The sequence below is a fragment of the Plasmopara halstedii genome (genome assembly GCF_900000015.1).
Source record: "Plasmopara halstedii genome assembly, contig: Scaffold_110, whole genome shotgun sequence".
In the NCBI taxonomy this organism is placed as follows: domain Eukaryota; phylum Oomycota; class Peronosporomycetes; order Peronosporales; family Peronosporaceae; genus Plasmopara; species Plasmopara halstedii.
Genome location: NW_020187031.1, coordinates 1,324,433 through 1,348,409, shown reverse-complemented (window position 1 = coordinate 1,348,409; position 23,977 = coordinate 1,324,433). Strand labels below are relative to the sequence as shown.

The following is a 23,977-nucleotide window of genomic DNA, read 5'->3' as shown; positions in this document are numbered from 1 at the left end:
GCGCAGGGGACATTCTGTCCGATGGTGACGTCCCCATGACAAAACTCCGTCAGGTGTTTCAAAGCTGTCCGGCAGCTCATAGCTCTCCTCCTTTTTCTCAGCATATTGACTCAGGCCTGCTCGGCGAGCTCTGACGGTGTGCATTCCAACCAAGTCGTGCTAACTTAAATTGAATTTGGCATTCAGCGCCTCATTCGTCGCATCGTCAAAGGAAGACGGATGCACACGGAAGGCTTCCATTCTGGCCACGCCAGTGCGAGGCCCTCCATAAAAACGATCACTGCGACCACCTCGGGAAGATGATCGGCTGCTATCCCGGCAATACGAGTCATCAACTCTTGGACAAAGTCTACCAACTCCTTTTTGCCCTGTTGGGCAGCAAGAAAACGCGATCGACCGCGATATGCCTGATTACACTCGCAGAAATTGACACTTCAGCTCCTTCTAGGAGAGGAACGCAGCTTCAACCGGTTCATCGCACGTTAGTGCTCATTCTTGCGCTCAGCTCCCGAGCTTGAAGATAGCTAGCGCCACGCACTGTTGCTCGTTCTGGAGGATGGAGGATGCCATAGCTATCTCGGCTTCTCTTACCCAGAGCAGTAAATTATCTCCATCCTCACCCTCGAATGTCTTAACGCTTATGAGCGGCCCGGGTCGAGAAGAATCAAACGTCCTTGACGGTGGCGTCATGGACGCAGTCGACGCTGACAGCTTCTGCTGTATGTGCTCTGACAGAGCATTTTCATAATATGAAAACGCCTCTAGGCGCGCTCCTCGCTTCGAGCCCTTGCGAAACAAGGTGCTCCACGCCCTCAGGGCCTAGCAGAGACATCAGCTTTTTAAGCCCGTCCTGCATGCCCAGGGGCAAATAGGAGTATTGCTCCATCCTCACCAAGGATCAGTCGTAACGACTCAGGCATAAAGTGAATACGGGTGCTACCAAGTGCAGCGTAGCTGCCTTAGCTCCTTGCTAAAAAAACGTAAGATCACCGACCTTTCGTTTTTTACAAGAACCAGTACGAGTGTAGCGCGCTAACTCCAAGAGTACTTTTTACCTTAACCAAGGTAAAGACATATATTCCGTTCATAAATTACAACTGTGTTTCATTGTTTTAGTCGCGGCAGAACCGCCAATCTTCAAAACTGAGGTTTCCCTGATTAAGATAATTATACCTATTTAATATAGTGAAACATAACTACTCTATATTACAACTGGCAGTCCTGCCAAGTAGTGGCTTCTTGTAGCGAAGTAATCACACCATTGTGTGATTACACCAACTTGTGCTAATCTCACCTGTGTACGGTCACACAAGATGGTGTGTCCCGCCCTTTCATCAAGGGTACGCGTAACCCCGTTACACTAAGATTTAGTATATAGGCCGCGTATTCTGTTGCGTCTCCATATGAAGTAGTGTACCTTACATGCAAGTGAGAAGTCTTGAATCAGTTTCGCTAACGTGCAAAACATCATTATCGACCTTTCTGTGTGGGCCTGATCACACGCTTTACCATCTGATTTGCTTCTCCTAAATCATCAACAAACACCTTGAGCTCTTCATTCCTTTCAATACATATTGTGTTATTATGGCAATTGAACTCTCGTTCATCGTACGTCATTCAAGACTTAAATTTTCAAGCCCCCGCGTGCTATGTCTTTGGCAAAAACATTTTACTCTAGTAGATCTCATACTTGATAAAAAAATTGTATACCAGTTCACTAAATTGACTCTCGGCATCAGCGCCCCTTTGAGGCTCGAGGAACTTACACTATCAACTACGTCAGTTGCGTTGCTCATCGTGCCTTTCCGTTCATTGCTTGTTTGCCATGTGCATAGAGGAAGCTAATCACATTTACTTAATTCGTGGGCGTTGTCCTAGATGTTGTTCCTTCTCGGCTATCTTGGTGGGCAACCACCAAGGGTACTAACTTTGGAAAAATTAAACTTATAACCCTTACTGCAGGTCTCTGTCACAGCATTTTTGCTCTCTACCGATACCGACATAATCTCTTCGACAATTCAGAGTGTGCGTGGCTTTTGTACTAATACAAATTTTCGAATATGTGTTGTCAGAGCCACAAACAAAATCCCTATGTTATCCGTGCGACATTCAATTCGAGCTCTACTCAAATTCTCAATATCAAGCGCCACAAATCCGCAATTCTTTCCGGGCACACTTGCTGCGTTCCGCAATGAAAAAAAATAAACCTTGGCTTCCAGCAGTCCGTGAAAGATTATGCGCAGCTCCAAATTTGCCACTTACTGAATGTTCAACAGTCGCACTCGGAACTTCTTGTGCAGTGCCGATAATCCCAACATCATCAGATCATTCATTGTCAGCTTCATTGCTCCTCTAAGGTACGCCAATCACGCAGCCAAGTATCCAATCGGCCCTGAATCGGGATCGCAAATTTTCTACGCAAACTTTGCGCTATCTTTTTCAGTCCTGCCCTTCACGAACTTAGCCATCCCTCATTGATATACACCGCCTTTCCGTATATATAGCGCTTCCATGCAATCCTTAGATATGATCAAACGTATTTAGGACAGTACCTGTTCGCCTTTCCCTTACCTCAATATTTGCCGATTAGCGAAGTCTGCCGGACCTGTTGCCTGCAAAAGATAGTCCGTTCGAGCCAGATTTAATTTGGACAGCACAAGAGCTTTAATCGCAAGGTTTTGATAATGATCAATCTGTCCAGCTCAAGGTTATGCGCGCCCCCACATTCCTGACTAATACTTGCTAGTTATAGGTAGTGTGCTGTTTCAGATATCTCATTCCCCCAGCCGAATCTTGATTCTTTCGTATGCATTATCGCAGTTTGGTAACCTCTGTATTGTATGCTCCAGTGTAGGTTACTCTTCTCCCTATGCTTGACTTGATGAGCTTAATGCCTTCCCACCTCCGGAAATTTGACCCCCCAGACTTGTCAAGTTCAGGGTGCACCTGTATTCAACAGCAATGCACCCACTCCGATTGAGTGATTCCGCAATTTACGATTCTGGGCAATCCGAATGCTGCAACCAGTAGGATCTAAAAATCAATAGCAAGGTCTTTCGAGTTGGCTGTGATTTACTTCAAGTACTGGCAAAAGTTTCAGATCGTTCTTTCTCAGATTTCTGACTGAAGGAGAAGCGTCTCATCACCCACTTTACGGCTTACGAGCCAGCTATAGTGAGGTTGACGTCCAACCAGACGCCTTTCAATTCATGAAACATAAAATGGCTCCATGCTTGGCGATGTCTGTATTGGCCAAGCACTGAGACTCGCAAAGAGATTTGACGTGCTGCCATAGCCAAAACAGCCCGCGGGATCCAGCAACATGCGAGTCATGTTTCACTGACTTTGTTCGAATAACAAGGGGTGTAAAAATTTTACTGGAGCAGAAAGCTGGCTAGCGGGTCCACCGAGCTCTAAGTTAGTATTCGACGCAGTGGAAGGGATATCTTCACTCTACAAGATTATAAACTTGTGAGATCCCATTACGACAAGACTTTTTGGCACTGTTGTCTTTTTTAACTTGGCGAACCCTCAGTTGTTACCTTTTAAAATTGTGAGACAGAGTTGCACCGGGAAATACGCCTTCCTGAATTCGTTCTTCTTTCAATTTCTATACTTAGCTGGTAGATGTACCTGTAGATTCAAAGCGATGAGCATGACTCCTTACAGCAAATACATGAGGTGCTGAGCGTCCACCTTGACGTCTATGCTGCTCTCTGTACTTTTGCAATGCATAAAATGTCAAAAGAATTCAGGGGATAGCTACCCCAGTTTTGAAAGGAGATAAAGTCTCTACTTATGTGTAGTGCGTTATTCAGCGCAAACTCAACGGGTGGTGAAATTTTTGATCCCGAATCGCGGTCACTCTGTGCAGGTGTGAGTATTGCATTCCGTCTATCCAGTTAATGACGGATTCTGTGCTGGCCATGTCCGATTCCGGTGCCGATTTTCTTGAGCGAAATCTGCCGAAATTTTGCTGTGCAGCACGGATCTTGATTTAAATTAATGACTGCTGGCAAATTTAATATCAAACATTATGTCGCGCTACAGGTTGGCTGTATCCTCACCGGTAAGGATCTCGATACAGCAGCGAGCTGTGCGATTATGTTTGGATGGGCCGTAAAATTACAATGCTGGTATCTTCCGATGCTTTCTTGGCAGTTTATAGAATTCCTTACTTATGGACTGAAAATACTCTATTGGTGGTTCAGGGCGCCTGATTTCAATCTATCGACACTTTTTCGCACATGAACCCATTCGATCACCAGTACATAGCGATCACTGTACGAGATTATTTAGATATCCATATCGTGTACTCACCATGGTTTCCGGTTGCTATGCCGTTGTGGGCCTATGTGTGCAAGCCTTTTGCTCAGACAAATTGTAAACGAAAGCTCAAGGCTGCCGTACAAGCGCTTTCTGACCTTCAGGGTCACCGCTTCTAAAAAATGTTGCTTGCGCCTTTATTTTCTCATCCGTATAACAGCTTCAGCGAAGCAAACGTCAGACTAAATAGTTTTTGATGCTTTACTTAATAAGGTATGCACTCTGTTTCATAAATTACTTTGAAAAAGCTGAATGTTGTGTCGTGCCATTAGGCCGTAATGGATGTGCAGCAGATCAACACCTTCACTTTGCGGATGAAACTTGGGTCAACTATACAAACAACTCTACAACCATAGAAGACAAGACAACAAGCCAAACAATTGCACACACTTATCTAGCAAGTGCTCACAATGAAAAAATACTTTTATCTAATGAGGACCAAAATAAAGACAATTTATCTCTTTGAGCTATCATCGTCCAAGTCTCATCTTTATAAAGCATTATGTTCCTTGTCCTCATATCCCTAAAGCTTCAATTCGCACGATAATTCGCACGATAATTCGCTCCATCTGTTCGTGCCCAAAAGCTTTGATGCTTCGCTTTACAAATCTCCGCCATTTACACGTTCAGAGCTTTTGTAATGATGCGCTCTTGCTCAATTTGGTGCACAGCATTGTATCCAGTCGCAGGGGCTGCTGCCGGTGCACGCCCGATAAATGTTGGCCGACGCGAATCGCTATTTAGCTGCGTCAATGCCGTCTCTAAACGCGGCGCCACATATGTCCAGAATCCCATATTCAGCGGTTCTTCTTGCACCCACTTGATATCAGCATTTGAATAGCGTGCAGCCTGTTCTGCCACCTTGTCAAACGGGAACGGAGCAATCTGTTCCACTCGCACAATAGCCACATCCTTAATTCCCTTCTCCTGACGTTCTTGTGCAAGTTCGTAGTATATTTTACCAGTACAAAAGATAACACGCTTAACTTCATCGTCCGCTACCAATTGCTCAGGTGAGACTTCTGGAATGAGACGTTGAAATTGCGTGCCTGCAGCCATATCTTCGAGTTTGGAAGACGCTTGACGAAGACGTAACAAATGCTTTGGCTGCACTGAAATCAATGGTTTGCGAAAGTCACGATGGATTTGACGACGTAACACGTGGAAATATTGTGCAGGGGTCGAACAGTATACAACTTGCCAGTTTGTATGTTGAATCTGCATTCGATTTTCCTCGTCCATCAGTGGCACAACATTTGGATCATCATCTGTATTCTGCAGGTATCGTTCCACACGACATGACGAGTGTTCCGCACCTTGTCCTTCATATCCATGCGGTAATAACATCACAAGTCCCGATTGACGCATCCACTTGTCTTCGCCAGAGCTAAGGAATTGATCGATCATGATCTGTGCACCGTTGGCAAAGTCTCCAAATTGCGCTTCCCACATAATCAAAGCGTTTGGATTTTCAAGTGAATATCCTAATTCAAAACCCAAGACACCAAACTCTGATAGCGAACTGTTAGATGCAACGAATTCGGCCTGTGTGTCTGGAACATCATCGCCTCCTGGAGTCTTGTACGCTAGTGGAGCAGATGGAATCGTTTTGTTTGCAAGATGATTCAGTGGTACGTATGTTTCGTTCGTCTCTTGGTCATGTAGCACAGCATGACGGTGACTAAAGGTACCGCGCTCGACATCCTGACCACTAATTCGCACGTGATTTCCTTCAAGCAATAACGTACCCCATGCAAGGGCTTCTGCAGTACCCCAATCAATGCCTTCTCCTGCCTCAATCGCACTCTTTTTCGCCGTCATAATACGATCCAATTGGCGATTCACTTTGAAACCAGGTGTGACGGTGCTAATTTTCTCTCCAACGTGCTTAAGCACATTCATATTTACACCCGTTGAACGAATTCGCGATTGCTGATTTGGACTTTTAAAAGATTCCCAACGATTCGCAAGCCAGTCACTTTTCTTCGTGTCTTCCCACTTTTCTGTCTCGTCAAATGTTCGTTGAAAAAAGTCCCAGACTTTCGATACTTTGGCATCACATTCTTCTTTTGATGCAGCACCAGACGCTAAAAGCTCATCGACATACTTATCAAGTACCGATTTCATTTGACCAATTTTCTTATACATTAAAGGCTGCGTAAAAAATGGATTGTCCACTTCATTGTGTCCAAAGCGACGATAACACGTGAGATTAATGATCACGTCTGAGCGCCACTTTTGACGCCACTCAGCAGCAAACTCAAAGACTTTAACAACTGACACTGGATCATCACCATTTACGTGTAAAATTGGTACGTCCATGGCTTTCCCCAAATCTGTGCAATATTGAGATGATCGCGAATTCTTTGGATCTGTTGTAAAACCAATTTGATTATTTACAACAACATGCACTGTACCACCTGTGTGGTAATTATCCAAACCAGATAAATGCATTGTTTCGTACACAACTCCTTGTCCACTAAATGCAGCATCACCATGCAATAATAATGGCATCACCTTCTTTTCTGCTTCTGCATCATTACCCAAATAAAATTGTTTTGCACGCACTTTACCCACAACAACAGGATCTACTGCTTCTAAATGTGAAGGATTTGCTACAAGTGACAAATGCACTTGTCTTCCATCTGGATAAGCACGATCATACGATGTACCAATATGATACTTAACATCTCCAGCATTTGACCAATCTTCTACATCTCGTTTATTGTATGATTCAACATCTATGTGTGTTCCTTGAAATTCTTTAAAAATTTGTTGAATAGGCTTTCGAATCACGTTTGATAAGACATTTAAACGACCACGATGGGGCATTCCAATCACCAAATGTTCCATTCCTAACTCCGTACCACGATCAATCATGAACTTGAGACCAGGAATCAAACTTTCAGCACCATCGAGACCAAATCGCTTCGTTGTATTGTATTTATTCCCTAAAAATCGTTCAAATACGACGGAAAATGCCAAACGTTCAAGAATATGCATCTTTTTCTGCTTGGATTCTTCATCTTGAACTAAATGTTCCATTTTAGCACGAATCCAATTACATTGTTCTCGATCAAGAATGTGCATGTATTGCTACAAGATAACAATAAAAATGCAATACAATAGTCAGTACAATACAACGTGAGATTAAGTGATTGTGAGTATGAGACTTACTACACCGATGGAGCTGCAATAAGTTTCTTTAAGACGCTCAATAATTTGACCAAGTGTCATGTTGTTGTTACCATCAGCTAATTCCTCCAAGAAACCGGAAACTCCTGATGAGCTGATAAATGTAAGTATACGAACAATAATCATTTAATAGTGTATACACGTATGAACAATAATATCAATACTCACAAATTTTTCGGGATAGCAATAACACGATCGAGATCTTTCTCTGTAAATCCATACATCTTAATATCCAATACAGGAAGTGAAGGACGTTCCTGTAGACCCAATGGATCTAAATTAGCCGCCTCGTGACCACGCACTTGATAGGCACGAATGAGATAACTCAATCCAAGTGCATCATTCTGTTCACTAGACAAAGTTGCTGCACCACCTACAGACCGTACAGGAGTAACACCTTGTTGAATTGTTGGTGGTGGGATAAAAGCCTCGCCAGGCACGCTACCACTCTCCACCTGACGAAAGTATACATCCCATGATTTGTGCACACTACATTGCAGAATATTGAGAATTATTTTACTAACACGAAGAAATACATTAAGAAATAACAAACCTTTTTGGATCACTCTGCCAACTTAAGTACATTTCTTCGACATAGGCATTATTGTTCCCTGTCATAAAAGTCTCACTTGGGTGTGGTGTTGATGAGAATGCACGCATCCATCGAGCAGCTACATCTTGAGGCAAATTTAAACGCGAGGAATTTACACGCACAGACGATACGCTGGTGCGCATGCTGCGACGAGCGACCTTGGCGAGCCACTGCTGTGTCATTTTTTAGGTTAAGGGGGGGCCTGGGCTGTAGATAGGAAACTGAGGCTGAGATTAAAAGTACTAAGAAAACGGTATGCGACATGACAGGTTGGACAGGCTTAGATACTGTTAAGTTCGCACATTCGATTTTTTAGTATGCAACAAGATCCAAAGATTATACATTGTAATTTCTTATCTTGGTAACCTTTCAAAAGATAGCGCGCTGAAGATAAATTATCGTGTAGCATATTCACTGATTTAATAAAAATTTACATGATTGATGCTACGTGATGGTCGTGAACATAAGTGGATTGTTAGGATAAATGAAAATCGTAAGAACGAGTTTCTATGTTGTCCATTAACTAACACTTGATCTTATAGCAATGAGAACGTAGGATAGTCTTGATGCAATGACTGTCAGTCGGAAAAACATGATCTCTTTAATAAAGTTCAGCAATTTGTACTTTACAGAATTTAGGAAAAAATCAACTTTGAAACCACCTTTTATTTAGTAACCCATTTCCAGGCAATAATTCGAAGGTGAAAAAACTCATTAACGCTATGATTCTCAGCTTAGCGTTATTTGAAGTATAGTAGGAGTTGCATGTCCTAAATGTTGCTAGTTGTTGAGTTATGACAGGCATCAAGACTAAGCTGATCATGTCCGTACTTGTGCTCAAAGTGACAATGTGGCAACATTGTACTGGTTATGTCCCAAAGGAGAAATTCGCCCCATTGTGCTTCAGCATTTCATACCATTGTGTAACCTTTTCGTAACCAAGTGGTTGCCCCTTATGAAACGAACAAGTTAATGACTACATTAAAGTAGTGAACAATATATATGATGTGATCATTCACTTAATTTCAATTTGACGATTAATGATCGATTGGTCAACAGAATTTAAGCGCAACTTACTGATTACAGATATTGAATTACGGAATGATAATTGAGCGCTTAGTATGACGTAAAATGCTTTATGGATCACTTCGATAAACGAGAATGTTGCATATTGAATAGAAATTCCGCAACTTTGATGAAAGCATACAATATATAGTACGTACGCAATCATGTCAAAAAATACTACGAACATTAGAACAAATAGTATGAGTTTACATGATAACTATCATTATGTATCGTGTAATGCTATGAATGGTGAAAAATCTAGCAGTCGATGGCATCTGATTAAGTTAAAACGTTTATAGGAAAAAAAAATTTTGCTACAAATTGAAAAGAATGTCGAGTTCTTGGTCACAAAACTCAACATTCTTTTGAATGAGATATCGCGGAAAGCAGCATACCGAATTTCGTGCGTCTCAAAGCAATAGACATCCCTCTATTCATTCTGTGCCGCCAAAACATTCTTTATGCACGTACGTGGTTGGAAATGCTCTAAAGTCTAAAAGTTACTTTGCAGAATTTCACTAAGTCGGCTATCGGTGAGAATCTTCTGAAGTGACCAATCATCCACATCATTATTGCCACCCGCCGATGCTTTCCACGTCCAGAGTGTCCAACCTCCTTCCGCCGCTTCATGTATCTTTAATTGTTCCATTACAAACGTGTAAAACATATTTGGATTGGTTCGTCGCATGTTGCAGGCATTCGCCATGCTCCACTCGCCAATAAACAACTTGTTATGGCCTGGACGTGCGTTCCACTTGTCCACACGCTCTTTGTACTCGCGTTTAATCGCAACATTTATCAGGTAATCAGCTGACTTGTCCTCGAAACCCCATACAAAGTACGGGTGCCACTCGACCCAAACATTCGTATATTCTGGTGCTTCCATGACACCCATCAGTTCCTCCGGCCTTTGCTTCTGTAGCATTGGCATGATACTCAAAATACAATTGCTCCCAGTTGAACGGACAGCTTGATACGCGTCCTTGTAATACTGGTATACAATTCTCTCGTCCGTGTTGCCGTTTGGTTCATTTAGCAAACCGATGCCGAGAAATGCTACGTCATTCTGATACCGATTAGCTAGAAAACGAGCCACTTCAATAGTATTGGCCACATTCTCTGAATACTGGCTCCAGAATGTGTGTCCTGGACTAGCAGGTGAAGAATGATCAGCTCCATTTTGTGAGCCTTTAGCAGCATGAAGACTCAGTAATACTGCGACATTGTGCGTCTTGGCCCAATTTTTAATGAGCAAATCCAAGAATGCAATCGATCCTCTTGTATACGCTTGCCACTCGCGTTGATTAGCGGGGTCGTCATTGTCGTAGCCTAGAATCCAGAATCCTAATGGCACTCGAACCGTGTTGAGTCCTGCTTTTGAAATTTGAACAATGTCATCTTCTGTGATATAGGTTGCATGATGGCTTCCCAATTTCGAGCGAATATGATCTGGATTCGATGCTTTGGTGATACTAGTATATTCCCCAGAATTGACAAATCGATTATCGATACCTTGCCAGAAATCTGCATTGGCAGTCATCCAGTGTTCGGCAACCAGCCAACCACCGAGATTTACACCACGACTTTTGACTAAACCATCGCGAATGTCACCACAAATATGGCGAGATTCTGGATTTTCTACGCGGGTAGAATTACTATCAAAGTCGATGGCAGCAGAGCAAAATGCTATGATTACCGTCCCAACCGTAAGAAAGGCATCAATGTTGTTGAGTCGCATCATTGATGGAGAGGATGCAAAAGTCAAAGTGCTCAGCACTTGAACGCCAAAAAGATTGTGGTAAATTGTTTAGATGAAGGACAACCTGGAGTTGAGTGGCTTGAACGTGTGAGCTATTACCGAGAATGACAAATTCTATGTAATCAGACAAACTTTCGACAACGAACCCGATATTTTGACAACACTGTCTCACTCACGTGCACAACGACAACATGGCGTGCGCTCAGCATTCCTAGATGGACAAATATCGTCGTACTTTTAAAGGTGTGACAATGAATGGACACTTGAACTCTTAGTAACCATTGAGGATAAAGATAAAGCTTACTTACAACATAATCTAACAAGGGCTATTTAGTCGCTCATTCGTTTAATCAGATGCTAAATGGAATGCATGGTGTATGTGCTGAAAACTTTTGGACTCAATTGCAAATGATGTCTACAGTTAAGCTTGTCAGCTTCATAAGACGAAAATAGATACCATTAATGGTTTGACAGAAACCTAGAATTGTCTGACGATCCTCCTAGAACTCGCTCTTTGACTTTCATTACACTGACTTAAGGTCTACTGCACTTGCTAAATATTTGTATTACGAGATCAAAGATGAGACTCTTGCCTTAAGAAAGCTGGGTGACAATACTCTTGTCTCGGCATACGTCAACATTATCCTACCACGGACGATCGTCAATACGATAGCTGATTCAACTTACCACTTCAGCATTGCGTGACAATGGAAGGTCGCTGAAAGACAGCATATTGAAGGTCCAAAAGTACTAAGAAATTTATCTGTTTGAATATCATGAATTTGGTCGCATTCTCGAGTATTGACCATGAAGTAATATTGTGTTATCATTGAGATGCATGATCGTATTTTTTTATCGAATATGGGTTTAAGCAAATATGTGCATACAAATCCCAGCACGTTGGTAATAAAGTATCCTTCAACAGTTAGGTGATCGTTTGTTCGGTATCCAGCAAAGCTAATATCAACCATCACAAAGTGAGCATAGCGTTAATAATTCGCAAGAGATGCCCGGATTCAAAGTATAGAAATTTTCTGGTCTAAACTCGATATTTAACACGCGCTGAGAGGGATCATGATGTCTGCAGCTCATCCCTGATGGACCACAGATGAGGGAATCCGCATTTGCATGATGATTGATGCTGTGGTTTATTACCCAACAGCTTCATAATAGGGAGGTAAGGAGCGCATAACTCTTGAGTTAATATCTTCGCTGTCGATATACAATATCTGATCAAAACATTGTCCAAAAAAAAAATGTCGGAGCCGAGGCATACCCGGCAACCCGAGCCAACACAATGACGGAAGTAGACGGACAATTCTGATGCCCGATTTCCAATAGCAATCTGCACATTTTTAAATCCTCATCAAAAAGGCTAAACGATTTCAAAAGATGTAAACACTCTGCTCGAGCATTATTACAGAACGTCAAACCGGAAAATCGTGAACAAGAACCAAGTTAGGTGATAGACAAAGGGGGTAGGGGGCAGAAGTATCGAAGCAAAGCTAAAAATGTGCTTGTGCTGACATCTTGTTTGGGAAGCGGCGCCGACAACTCATTCAATCAATTAGAGCTCAAAGATGCGACTAAAACGACAAAATGAGCATCAATATAAAAGACATTGCACCGTAGACCGCTCGGTATTGATATTTATACTGTTATTTAGATGACTGGATGTTGGATTGATATTGTTACGAAAGCTCAAGTGTTTTGTCGAAAATAAATAATTACTATCGAATAAACATTCACAAAGCTTGAATCTAAAGAGACGGTGGAAGATATGGACCCCATTAGTCAATTAAGAATGATTCGAGCGACCTTATCTCAACGAGACTAACGAAATTAATGACAATCACGGTAAGGACAAGATAAGCAAGGATAATTGTAGACAAAGGTAGTCCGCCAACGAGATTGATCGTCCAAATGGCGTCGACAGGTTTGAAGTTAATTCCAAAAAGCGTGAATTTCGTTTCTTGTGGTCTTTTTGTGCATAATTAGCTTTTTGGATAAAAGTTACTTGTGTCACACATTACAATATACTGAATAATATCTAAGAGCTATTGCGATTGCAAATTTCGTTTGGATGGCGCTTGTTGTTGTGAAGAATCTGCCATTTTTCGTAAAAAGATCCCACATAAGTTTAAATTTGATCTCTAAGCTGATCGCAATAAGGAAAACAAAATGAATTCTTGAATAAAAGACACTACTTGCTTTGGCAGGTTAGCAATCTTCAACAATGTAAAGTGATCTTGATCTTAGCCTGTTCTCGTGATGTAAATAAAATCTTTAAGCAAATAAGGCAGCTCCATTATTCAGACAAGTATACTGTATCCATGCACAATTCGCGCGAGACCATGTCGCAAAGAAATTAACTGCGCCCTATATGTTCCGTCCGCGCAGCAGCTCATAGATTCCCTCGACCGATGATTCAATGCAAGTTACTCTTTAAAGAAGATATCAATTTGAGAAAAAGTGTTGAGATTGAAAGCGTTTTGGTGTCATATCACAAATTGTATGAATTAGACAATGGTAAGTTGAAGTTGTATAGTGTGGGTCATCGAATGATCTCTGAGCTACCAAAGCAATTGTCATGTAATCTACCCATGCGAATAATATAGCTATCGTTTGCGGCAGCTTGAGTGCGAGACAAACGTTAGCGATAATCTCGGTTGTGAAGAACTCATTGATTTGCGTCATAAAACGCAGCGATACTGTATGCATTTTTGTACGTACTTCAGCGAGTGCGATAAAGCTTTGCTCCATTATAATGGCTTTCTTATCAGCGTGAAAAGCCTGGAGCTCGACTGAGCAGGCACGAAATGCGTATTATGTGTCCACGATCCGCTCAATGGACCAGCCACGAATCCTCTTTGTACTCTTCTTCGATGCCAAGTACATGACAAGTATTACCAAGTGACTTCACATCGAAGATATCTGCTCTATTGATACACATTCTTGCCATCTTTCTCACGACAACAGTCAACATTCGACTTCTGCGCAAGTCTCCTCCTCTTGCGCCGTGATCAGCTGGGAATATCCCTGCCGCTCGTGCATGCACCTGGAAATGCGTACGTCAACTTCGCGATTTCAGTAAAATTGCTGACAACGATAAGAGTCTCCACGCTCCTTCGAGTCTACCGCCAGACAATACTGACGAAGGCGATGATCACACTGGATGAGAGATCGGCTTTCCTGGAGCGGGCTTAACCCTCCCGTTCGCTTCAAAAGACGACAATACACCACTACCGAGCACAAATGCGTTAGAGTGTGACGCATGATTCAATTCGAGGTAGACGATAAACACTGCTACATCGATCTCTGCAGACAGCTCGATGGCATCATCCCGGTCCCCCACATCGTCAAATCCACTGCCGGATGAAGAGGATAGAGAAGCACTCATGGGTGATGAAGAGACGACCAATACGACACCTGCTACTGGCGACTTCAAAAAAAACGCAACACGATTCACAGTCGAGACACCACCAATCGCGACATCAACAAAGCGGGGCTCTAAGCCATCGACAGTCCATTTCGGAACTGGAAAAGACCTCTTCGCAACCGGCGCGTAGATCTCCACGACAGTGATCGACGCTAACTGCTTCGAGTGGATATTCAGTCTTCGGCGCTTGGAGTGTGACCCACCTTCTCACGTCTGGATGGACAGCGACGGGGAATGCCTGAGAGCATTGCTCAGAGGTGGAGCTCATCTGCCTCCACGGTTTAGTTTTGTGTTTGCTTGACCGCATAGCACTAAGACTGTGCGACAGGAACCGACGTGATGGAGATCTCGAGCTCGATGGCCATCGTCGATGCTTGCGAAAACAACACGGTTCATGTGTTGTGACCACGGGTACCGTCAAATCGATTACCAATTTGTTATTACAAAGCAAACCTCGTAGCCTTGGACCCATGCGTGTTTTAAACCACCATTTTTGCCTCCTCAGGGTTGGATGAGGGTTATAGGCTAGACACGGCATGACTCAATTAGATAGAATCCATTAAAATGTAGTCAAAGATTGGTGTGTTTCGAGGTATACTTTATCATTTTGTGAAAGACATCTGCGAGAGCAGTGCAGAGTGCTTGCTTAAAATGCTTCTTCACCACAGATACCCCACTCCTGTCTGACCTCAGCGTTTGATTTTGTTAAAGATATTTGCCTTCCGTCTTCTATCACCATTAAGATTTTTTATAAACAACGATGTGATCTACAGTTTTCTGTTGTGCTCGAACTGCTTTTCTATTCTATTTTACTGCCATAAAAGATATTGACGATTATCACGACATCGGATGCATCCCGATTATATCAAGTGCAAGTAAACGAGAAAGCTTTCTATTATACTTCAAAGGACGTCACGACTATAATTTCGAATCGCGTCACAAGCCATTGATACCTAAAGACAGAGCATCAAAATTTACCGTTGGTGGCGAATTCAAAGGTGGTGTCGCTGGTGGCGAATTCAAGGCTGGTGTCGCTGGTGGAGAATTTAGCGCTGGTGTCGCTGGTGGCGAATCCAGCGCTGGTGTCGTTGGTGGCGAATTCAGTGCTGGTGTCGTTGGTGGCGAATTCAGTGCTGGTGTTGCTGGTGATGTCTCCGTATTGTCTAAAGTTGGAACTTCTGTAGGTGGCTCTCTGACATCATCCGAGTCAGAAGCTTCTGATCCTTCTGGAGAAATAACGGGAGTGCAGGCTGCCGACGCATTGACAAGCAGACTCACGTTTCCGTAACTCAGACCGATGTTCGTTACAATGGAAAGATCGGGTCTCGCTTTTGGAATCCACAGAAAATCAGGATGATATCTAGTCGAATTGTAAACCCACTCGCCACCGAGAATGATCCCAGCATCATCCAACTCTAAAATATAATAGTAGTACTTGCCTGTTGTGAAACGGTTAATTCGACCAGAAGAGACCAGACCCCCATCGGTATATGTTTCGGCAATCCACGAAAGACGCGATTTGATGTACACAATACTCTTTGCGGCGGCATTCCATGGATATGTGGAAAGTCCATAGAATGTCTGGGCAGCTTTTTCAAGCGACATAGCAGTTTGTTCAAAGACCTTAAAGCCACGTGCTGGTTGATTCCATACTTCAGCAGATGAATCAACATCTACCACAAATGTGGCATTAAATCTTCCAAGGATATTAGCCATTGCAATGTGAAAGAATCCAGGATTCATGTCTCGCTGTGCAGCATTCTTGTATCGACCAAATTCATCCGTTTCGTTTGTCAGTCCTTTGTAGCGAACACCTGTAAATAGTGTTTGGACTTTCGCACCCGCGTAAACAGTTGTAATCAGAGCTTTAAGATCCAGTGGGTAGAACGTGATACCATTATATGTCACTGGACATCTGGGCTCAGGTTCAAGAATTGAAGCTGGAGCCCAAGCATGGCATAAACCGAACCACATAGGAATGCAATAACCTTCGTGCTGACCAGCACGAATTGCACATCTACTGTGGTTATGGAGAAGTTTGCACGTCTTGTCATGGCGACACTTTGGTCGTTTCGTTTGCGACTCAATTCCATGGTGAACCGAGACATTGTACGTAATCTCCGTGGCATTGAGTCCAAAGGCTAGTGCGTACTTTTCCGCGGGACTAGGCTGTTTCTTTTTCCACCTAATATTAATACTGTCCTCGAACGAAGGCCAGAATGGTCCAGACCATGGTGAAGGTTGGTAAATACCAATCGTAGGGAGTTTCGATAGTGTTAACTCCAGCTTTTTGCCGAAATAAGCCTCCAATTGAGCAATGTTTTGATTCGTATTATCCTCCAGACGACGATCTGTCTGCTCGACGTTCTGTATCACACTATTGCTCATTGACGGTGAGTCATAAGTCCAGGTTGTGTATGCGTCATGATCGTCATCAGGTCCAGGAGTGTCCTCAGCAATAATTACTTTGCCCACTTTCAAATACAGAGGCTCAACTGGAGCTCGCGACTTATTAGCGAGTAAGTGTTGAAACTTTACTGGTACCGTTGAGATGGTTGAGATATCCGGAAGCGTCGGATCATCCACTACTTTTATCGCACAATTCTCATCAGCGACCTCACCACCATAAAATGGTGCAGCTTCCGAGATTTCATAATCTGTACCGGACACGGTGTAAGGTCCATAGTAAAGCGACCCAGGAGTGACGAGCTGAATTTGTAGAGCTATTGTCACTATGCCCCCAAAGACAAAACTCGACTTGGGGGAGATGATCATTGATGAGATCGAAAGTGAGAGATCGAATTTACTCTCTCGGTACAAGAAAAAGTAAGAATGAACAGCTCCAAGACCAGCATCTTCAAGCCAGCATCATTACGGATCATCTGGAATTTCAGCTACCGTCTGCATCATGCAAGACGTGCCTACTAACTTGCTTAAAGTATAGACAGCTCTCTACAATTATCTCTCTCTTGTAAAATATTATTGTTTAAGAATTGAGTAGATTACTTAACTATAATTCAGGGGTGATTAAGTCAAGGTCTACATGACTTCGTTATAAGATGTCAGTAAATTAATTTTGTTGTCGGAAGTCTAATTCTTTGCAATAGCACTTTACATCGATACATTAGCTCTGCACTTCCATGCTGTTCCATCGATACATTAGCTTTGCTATTACTCAATTACTTCTTTGCTGTTTTATCAATCTCAATCTATAATATGTAAAGCAAAGGTCGTATTATTGCAGGCTGTTTTAATATCCAATACAAATCATTGTGATGCTTAAAGAGAGGTAAGTGATACTTGGAAGTAGATTTGTAGCTCCTGTCTTTGTCATGTAGAGGTGCTGAGATCATACATGCGCGGCATCACGGCTCTCTATAGTTACGGAATGGGTAGAGACCGGCACTTTTTTTAGCATTGCCAGTCTATCCACAGCACCCGCAATTAGACTATCTCGAAATGAAAAGAAAAGAAGAAAATTGGACTTATATGTAGAGATTGACATCTCGTTCCTTATCCCGGCTGTTAATCAAACGCCTGTCGTTGACAAAAAGCACACAGATGGGCTATGTGGATGTGATGCTATGGCAAGTTTGCAGTGACCGGCAAATCTCCTTCAAACCACCCGCAGACTCTTGGATAAATTATATTTATATGGAACTGCTATATCCCAATAACAAACCTACAACCCAAGTCAAAGCAATTTGACGTTTCTTTCAACGTTGCGAAGCATGCGATACACTCCCAGCGATGACATTAAGAAGTAAAGGTGATGTGGCTGATGGCAAAATTATTGTAATGAGCTCAGTAGGCAGTGCAAATAATTGAGATACCTTCAACAACAGCGGGATTACACCCAGAATCGAACGATCAATCCAATCAACGTATGTCGGAGCTTCCTCGACTGTGAGATGCGCTTTACGCTCTGCACGAGTTGTGCACTCCGCAACGGTGAATGATGTTATAACATCTCATTATGAACATTACTACAATGTCCAGCTCGTAAAGCGTCAGCTTGATCTGGCTCAACCGTTCGTCTGCAAGTGTATGGGCTGCAGCGTAGTTTGATGTGTTTGCTTTAACCAGTGTAGGCGTAGTTTTTAATGAGACGCATGTGAAGTCGTCGGCCGCGGCGAAACCCTTAACATCATGCGTATGGGCCTCTCGCTTAAGGAGATCATATTTGTGTCAAAATGTCGCTTCAGAAGCAATTTTTGACCATTTGGATCTCCACTAACCATGGATATCGCTTGCGCCTGGAGCTGCAGCGGTTGGGTGGGTCTGTACATTTCTGTTGATCGTGCGTCTAGTGCCAAGCGCTGGCGAGTCTGCTGGAGCGTAATTGACTTGGTTGACGCACTTAAAAAGGATGAGTCTTCACGTCCGATTTAAGGCTCAGCATCGTGCTTCAATGAAACATACGTGTGATCAGGACACTGCGTGATGCGATGATTGACGAAGTATCAGGCACGGCGTCACCTTCGAGGTCGGTTTTCGCCAGATTCCACCCTCAGCCCTGCTCATTCTTAGGAGTATATGGGTGCAACTACTGGCAAGATCTCAATCTCTAAGTCGCACTCGGTTGTCGAAGCGTATTGCGCTGTACAGTAATGTCATTTTGCTTGAAGATGTAAAGACAGAGGCACACCCGAACATAAGCGGTAGAATGCAATCGATCTCAATTATACCCTCGGGTTGAGGGTATCTGCTGAGCCAACCGACTCCATTCTGTACGATATGATGTTAGATCAACCTTATTCGTCGCGTTGAGCCAAAAGTCGATCCGTGACTCGCTCTTGTGAGGTCAGTCTGCTACGGTGGCGCGCCAACTATCTCTCAGATCCAAGAGAAAAGAAGAGAAGAGAAGAAATTGTCGTTGGAAAACACTGATTTGCAGCATATTATGCGTTTCTTATTTGAAGGAAATCCGATAAAATTTATACGCTTCAAACAGTTCATGACGAATCGGTGCCTTTGCAACATAAGGACGCTCAGCTGCGATTGATGGTCGGGACGATATTTAATCTCTAGCAGAGCGATTTGCAGTCGATTGGCTTATTGTAGAGAAATCGAGATGTCGCACCATCTACAACAAGTTAGAAATGAAACCTACTTCTTATCACAAAGGATAGTAGCAGCATTGATTTGGCAGTTTTCTTTGCGTCAACATTCATGCGTGCTACGTCTACATAAATTATTTGCGTGTCGTGTTTATACATCCTAAATTGCAGCCATTGTATCAAGTACTCGGCGCATGAAGCCCAATACCATCGAGAATAAATCTGTAATTTTGGCACAACATGAAGTCGGGCTGATGCACTCTCGTCATGGGAGTTACAAATCATTTTAAAAGGATACGGTCGAGTGTCTTGAGACGCATTATCCGCACTTAGCGCATAAATCACAAGTAGCAGAATCATAGCCTAAACTGTCTTACCTTTATTTGTCTGTCCTGTGGTTACTTGCAGGTAATCTTCTGTATCTGGTGCCAGGTACGGTGATCAAAATTCGTCAAGGCTCTGCTGTGTAGCACGATGCGTGTGTAGAAACAATATACACTGATAAGTCATTTTGGTTAAAATTTTATCGCTTGCCCCTAAAGATATCGCTTCCAGCATCAATATAGCCAGTATCACTGGCGCGTCAATTTTGCAGTCGTAATATCAAATTTGGTCCGATGTACTGCTAAACTTTGCCGAAAACGGCAGACCAGCAAAAGGCGTCAACATATGCGGCAAAAGATCTCTCGCGGATTCGCTCCACGCGTACACACGTGAGTGATCAATCATGTATACACGTTAGGGGACCAGTACGTAGCGCCCACTCAGATGTATCACCACAGGCTACTTATCGAAGTTGCAGACCGTCATTCGGCGAATGCGCCACTCGAACAAGATTCAATTTTTCAAAAGAAACGCTTCAACAGTGTATTATATGCTGTGTCGAATTCACACAACATGCGATATTAATGAAATGGGTAACGCCAAGAAGATTCACCAGTACAAATGCGGGACCAGGCATGCCTGGTAAAGAAGGAGTACAATGCTGCCCTCTCTGTCTATTGATAACGTTACTGTCTACAACCACGAATAGATCACGACGGTTTTGAGTCTTTTTGGCGTGCTTTGAAATTGTCAAGAGCATACTTTATCGCAAATAGCTCCTAGTCATAAGTTCAAACAAAATTGAATTTAATTTTTGTCGATTTGAAGAGGAGATATTTGGGTGTAATGACGAGTTTAAGGTTGTTGCAATCCGCGTATATTTTAAAGCAAGTACCAAATCTTCGCAACCGACATGAATAAACAGATTTAGAAATAACAAGAGCCATACTTTGGGTTTCATTATGTTTTTCAGCAGCTTTTTTTGTTGCACCTCAGCGCTTTCTGACACCCACTGCACGACAATAACGAGAAAACGCGCTCTGTTGGAGCTCTACACGCTAGACCTATAATAGGGCTCGTCCAGTCCGAGTCACGTCCTTAGGCCAATATCATATTGTCGATCCGCTATGGTTGTGATCGTTGCATAGTCAGCCCGCAGGCCATGTTTTTGACAACACCGTTGAAAATTCATTCGACGCAGGGGACATTGTTATATATATTGGCTAGCGTAATTTTCTCGGTCCTGCTCACTACTGCATGATATGGCTGTCCACAATCGGTTTACCGCGCTTTGTATAGGTTCGAACGCTTAGTGGAGATGCATGATGTGCCCTTAATAGCTGCGTCACCAGTTAGCTGAGCGACTGCTGCTACGTCACAGGTTTTGAAGCATGAATGATCACTATTGTTTACGAAATCTGGCATATACGACAAATTAGTTGCTCGACCTCATAAAAATGTCAGATCATCCCGCCAGAAATATCCATCGCATTTTTTGCTCCTTCATGAGTAGATGACGATATACAACAACAATTTCATGCATACTGAATACGATAGGGTTGTCTTTGTTGTACTGCAGTACGTCATGTCAGGAATAGGCGGTCAAAACGGAGCGGACAATGTAGTTAGTTGGTTCAATACAGATATACGCCATAACCTTTACCGCTACCACAATATTCTGATTCAGAATGTCGACATCAATTAGAAAAATGAAGTATTCTACTTCACAGATTCTACTTCACAGTCCCTTCGTATTCCAACGGAAGTGAGTCTAGTGCTCTGATGCGGTATTTTGTGCCATAATCGAGGTCGATTTCGCGATGCGTTCCCGATTTGGGTGCAACATGCATGGCTTTTCTACTATCAAATTATTTATGAATTAGTTTGAATATACCCTTTTCTGAATTCATTCAACTCTTTATATTTAATCGAAGCAAAGAGAAACTATTAGCTCAAAGTCTTTCGAGTCTGCTCCAGGGCAGAAACTACAAACCCAACTTTACTGCATTGTTAATACGGACCTTTTTAGTCAAATTTTCTCTAAGCAAGATGCACAGCAACTGCGTTGTATGTGCAATTGAGATGACAGATTCATGGCGCATGCATTATATCTTTGGTGACTTGTAATTGGACAAGTGGTTGTATTTTTCAGTGTGACTCTTCTTTTGCTGAAAGAAAGTTCAACGGGCACGTTCAATGTTTTGGTAAGCGTGCACATTCACTATTGTCATGTAGACGTAGAGCGGAGCTCGGGAAAAACAAAGATGAAACATCATGAGCAAAATATATTTTTTTGTTGGTGTCGGATATATGTGTGATTTGCAGACTGTAAAGGTTAGCGGTACACATGAGCTGACGGCCGTATGTTCTGCATTGTAACGGGTTATATTTTGATATGTAGCAAAGTGAAATTGTTTAGTCCAGTTCACAGCTAGCCATAGCTATAAAAGTGTCTTTTTAACTCTGGATCGTAATAAGTACTCGTTTAGGCACGCACGTGATGATTGCTGAGCGCATCGTGTGTGCTTTAGCCAACGCTGACACAAAGAGCAAAGCTTCCTTTGTACAAGGTAAACGGCGTTCATATTGCAGGGATCCGTTTTGAATGCGATAACTAATATTGGTTTCGGAAAACGTTACAAGGGTTAAATATCATGGAGCATTCTCAAATCAAATTCCAAACGGATACCAAGAAAGCTAGATATCGCGGGTACGTCTGATTAAAAGCTTTGATGGATTAGTACATATGTCGAGCTGAGTTGAAAATGATATATTTGAGAGTCCGCACATCAGTTTTTTTTCGCGCGACCATCAAGGCTGGAGATAGCTAGTGCGACGTACTGTCGATCTATCAGTGCATGATCAAGCATACGGTAATCGCATTTTCTCATGTCAAAATGAGGATATTCTACTCGATTCCCGCCCTTAGAAATCTTGGAGTAGTACAATTCTGCTTAACTAAGCTCTAGAGAGTTAGCGAAACATTTGTTCAGGACTTTCGAGCATCGACGCGTTCTTGTAGTCAGTCGAATCCACCGGGCAAGCGTGACTATTTCCAGACTTTGTAAGTCTTTGGCCGAGCTATCACAGGTTTGTCAGTTACAAAGAAAAAACGAAAATCACCGTATTACATTGACTCGGGGTAAGATATATGATCATTTGTGTTGTATTCCCTCAAAAAGCAGGATCTGAATAGACTCATTCATCGCATTGGCGACAAGCACCGCATTTTGTCGACAGATAAGTTCCAGAACTCTAGTTACCTTTTCAGCCAGATGTTTGTTCCTCATGGAGCTAATATCCTCTTTGTCATCGAACAAAGCTGACGACGACGAATCTCACACAGTTCGCGCTCTCGGTTTGTCTTTGCTAAATGCACGTCGATTCTCCCCGAATGGTCAATGTGCAGCCGGATCCGACGCGCGTCATTGCCAATACGCTTTGTAAACTGTGCAAACGGACTGATTGGTTTGTATAATCTCAAACAGTACGAGCCATATCACTGCCCCAGAGTAGAATGTTGATCAGTCAGATTAGAATTGAGACGCTAATCAAGACATTCAATGGAGTCTTTCGAACGGGTATCTCGGGATAAAGAGGTCGTGTTAAGGTACACTATCCTGTAATAACAGAACGTGTTTGTAGTTTTAGAATATTGAGAAAATAACTCAAAATTCTTTAATTGTGACCGTCAAAGGAATATGTAGCAAAGACTCACTACTTAGATTGTTGGACCTTCATGTGCATGTAGGCTAACGGCTTTGGTAAAATCTTATCGCTCACATCAGATGCACACGAGCTGTGTTTGCCTCTGGCATCTGTTTGTTAATTTTAATTGTGTAGTTATGCCTTAGCATCCTGCACTTGGTGCATGTTGCTCAGCGTTTTCAAAACAAAATAGACGATTTAGTTACAAATTGGTTTTAGGTTGATAAACGCAAGTGGGAAGTAACGACAACCCCTTGGATCAGAGTCACTTCGCTGATGGTTAAAGAGATGCGAATTGACCAAGCTATTGAAAGGCGATATGGAGTGCTTTGAGCGGTGTAATCATCATGGGCGAATTCTTTGCGTAATTACGTTACGCGTCAGCTTGGACGCTCCGCGCTGGGGTCTTCGACGATATTCATCGCCCCGCGATTCCCATACATCAAAATTTTTGTCGCGCCTATCTTTGTTCACCTGATTGATGATTGTTCTAGTAATATTCGATAACC

At 42.7% G+C, this 23,977-nt stretch overlaps 7 protein-coding genes across 7 annotated transcripts; 4 read left to right on the top strand and 3 right to left on the bottom strand.

Annotated features, from left to right (window-relative positions):
• Positions 1-3,798: 3,798 nt before the first annotated feature.
• PHALS_00288 (uncharacterized protein) lies at positions 3,799-4,251 on the top strand (the record flags this gene model as incomplete). Its single annotated transcript, XM_024730037.1, has 3 exons — positions 3,799-3,876; positions 4,051-4,136; positions 4,212-4,251. 3 exons carry the CDS (start codon positions 3,799-3,801, stop codon positions 4,249-4,251), a joined length of 204 nt encoding a protein of 67 aa, XP_024572334.1.
• A 693-nt stretch (positions 4,252-4,944) lies between these two features.
• Positions 4,945-8,295, bottom strand: PHALS_00287 (oxoglutarate dehydrogenase (succinyl-transferring) e1 component; the record flags this gene model as incomplete). The annotated part of the gene is made up of 4 exons (XM_024730026.1): positions 4,945-7,422; positions 7,504-7,615; positions 7,690-8,010; positions 8,075-8,295. The coding sequence occupies 4 exons, from the start codon at positions 8,293-8,295 to the stop codon at positions 4,945-4,947; spliced, it is 3,132 nt and encodes a 1,043-aa protein (XP_024572333.1).
• A 1,376-nt stretch (positions 8,296-9,671) lies between these two features.
• Positions 9,672-10,916, bottom strand: PHALS_00286 (glucan-beta; the record flags this gene model as incomplete). Its single annotated transcript, XM_024730013.1, has 1 exon — positions 9,672-10,916. The coding sequence occupies one exon, from the start codon at positions 10,914-10,916 to the stop codon at positions 9,672-9,674; it is 1,245 nt and encodes a 414-aa protein (XP_024572332.1).
• A 2,866-nt stretch (positions 10,917-13,782) lies between these two features.
• On the bottom strand, positions 13,783-17,151 carry PHALS_00285 (transglutaminase elicitor m81d; the record flags this gene model as incomplete). Its single annotated transcript, XM_024730002.1, has 3 exons — positions 13,783-13,995; positions 14,110-14,532; positions 15,355-17,151. The coding sequence occupies 3 exons, from the start codon at positions 17,149-17,151 to the stop codon at positions 13,783-13,785; spliced, it is 2,433 nt and encodes an 810-aa protein (XP_024572331.1).
• Positions 17,152-20,105: 2,954 nt separating this feature from the next.
• PHALS_00284 (uncharacterized protein) lies at positions 20,106-20,345 on the top strand (the record flags this gene model as incomplete). Its single annotated transcript, XM_024729991.1, has 2 exons — positions 20,106-20,149; positions 20,219-20,345. 2 exons carry the CDS (start codon positions 20,106-20,108, stop codon positions 20,343-20,345), a joined length of 171 nt encoding a protein of 56 aa, XP_024572330.1.
• A 952-nt stretch (positions 20,346-21,297) lies between these two features.
• PHALS_00283 (uncharacterized protein) lies at positions 21,298-21,543 on the top strand (the record flags this gene model as incomplete). Its single annotated transcript, XM_024729980.1, has 2 exons — positions 21,298-21,384; positions 21,466-21,543. 2 exons carry the CDS (start codon positions 21,298-21,300, stop codon positions 21,541-21,543), a joined length of 165 nt encoding a protein of 54 aa, XP_024572329.1.
• Positions 21,544-23,048: 1,505 nt separating this feature from the next.
• On the top strand, positions 23,049-23,355 carry PHALS_00282 (uncharacterized protein; the record flags this gene model as incomplete). Its single annotated transcript, XM_024729969.1, has 2 exons — positions 23,049-23,203; positions 23,298-23,355. 2 exons carry the CDS (start codon positions 23,049-23,051, stop codon positions 23,353-23,355), a joined length of 213 nt encoding a protein of 70 aa, XP_024572328.1.
• Between the last annotated feature and the right edge of the window lie 622 nt (positions 23,356-23,977).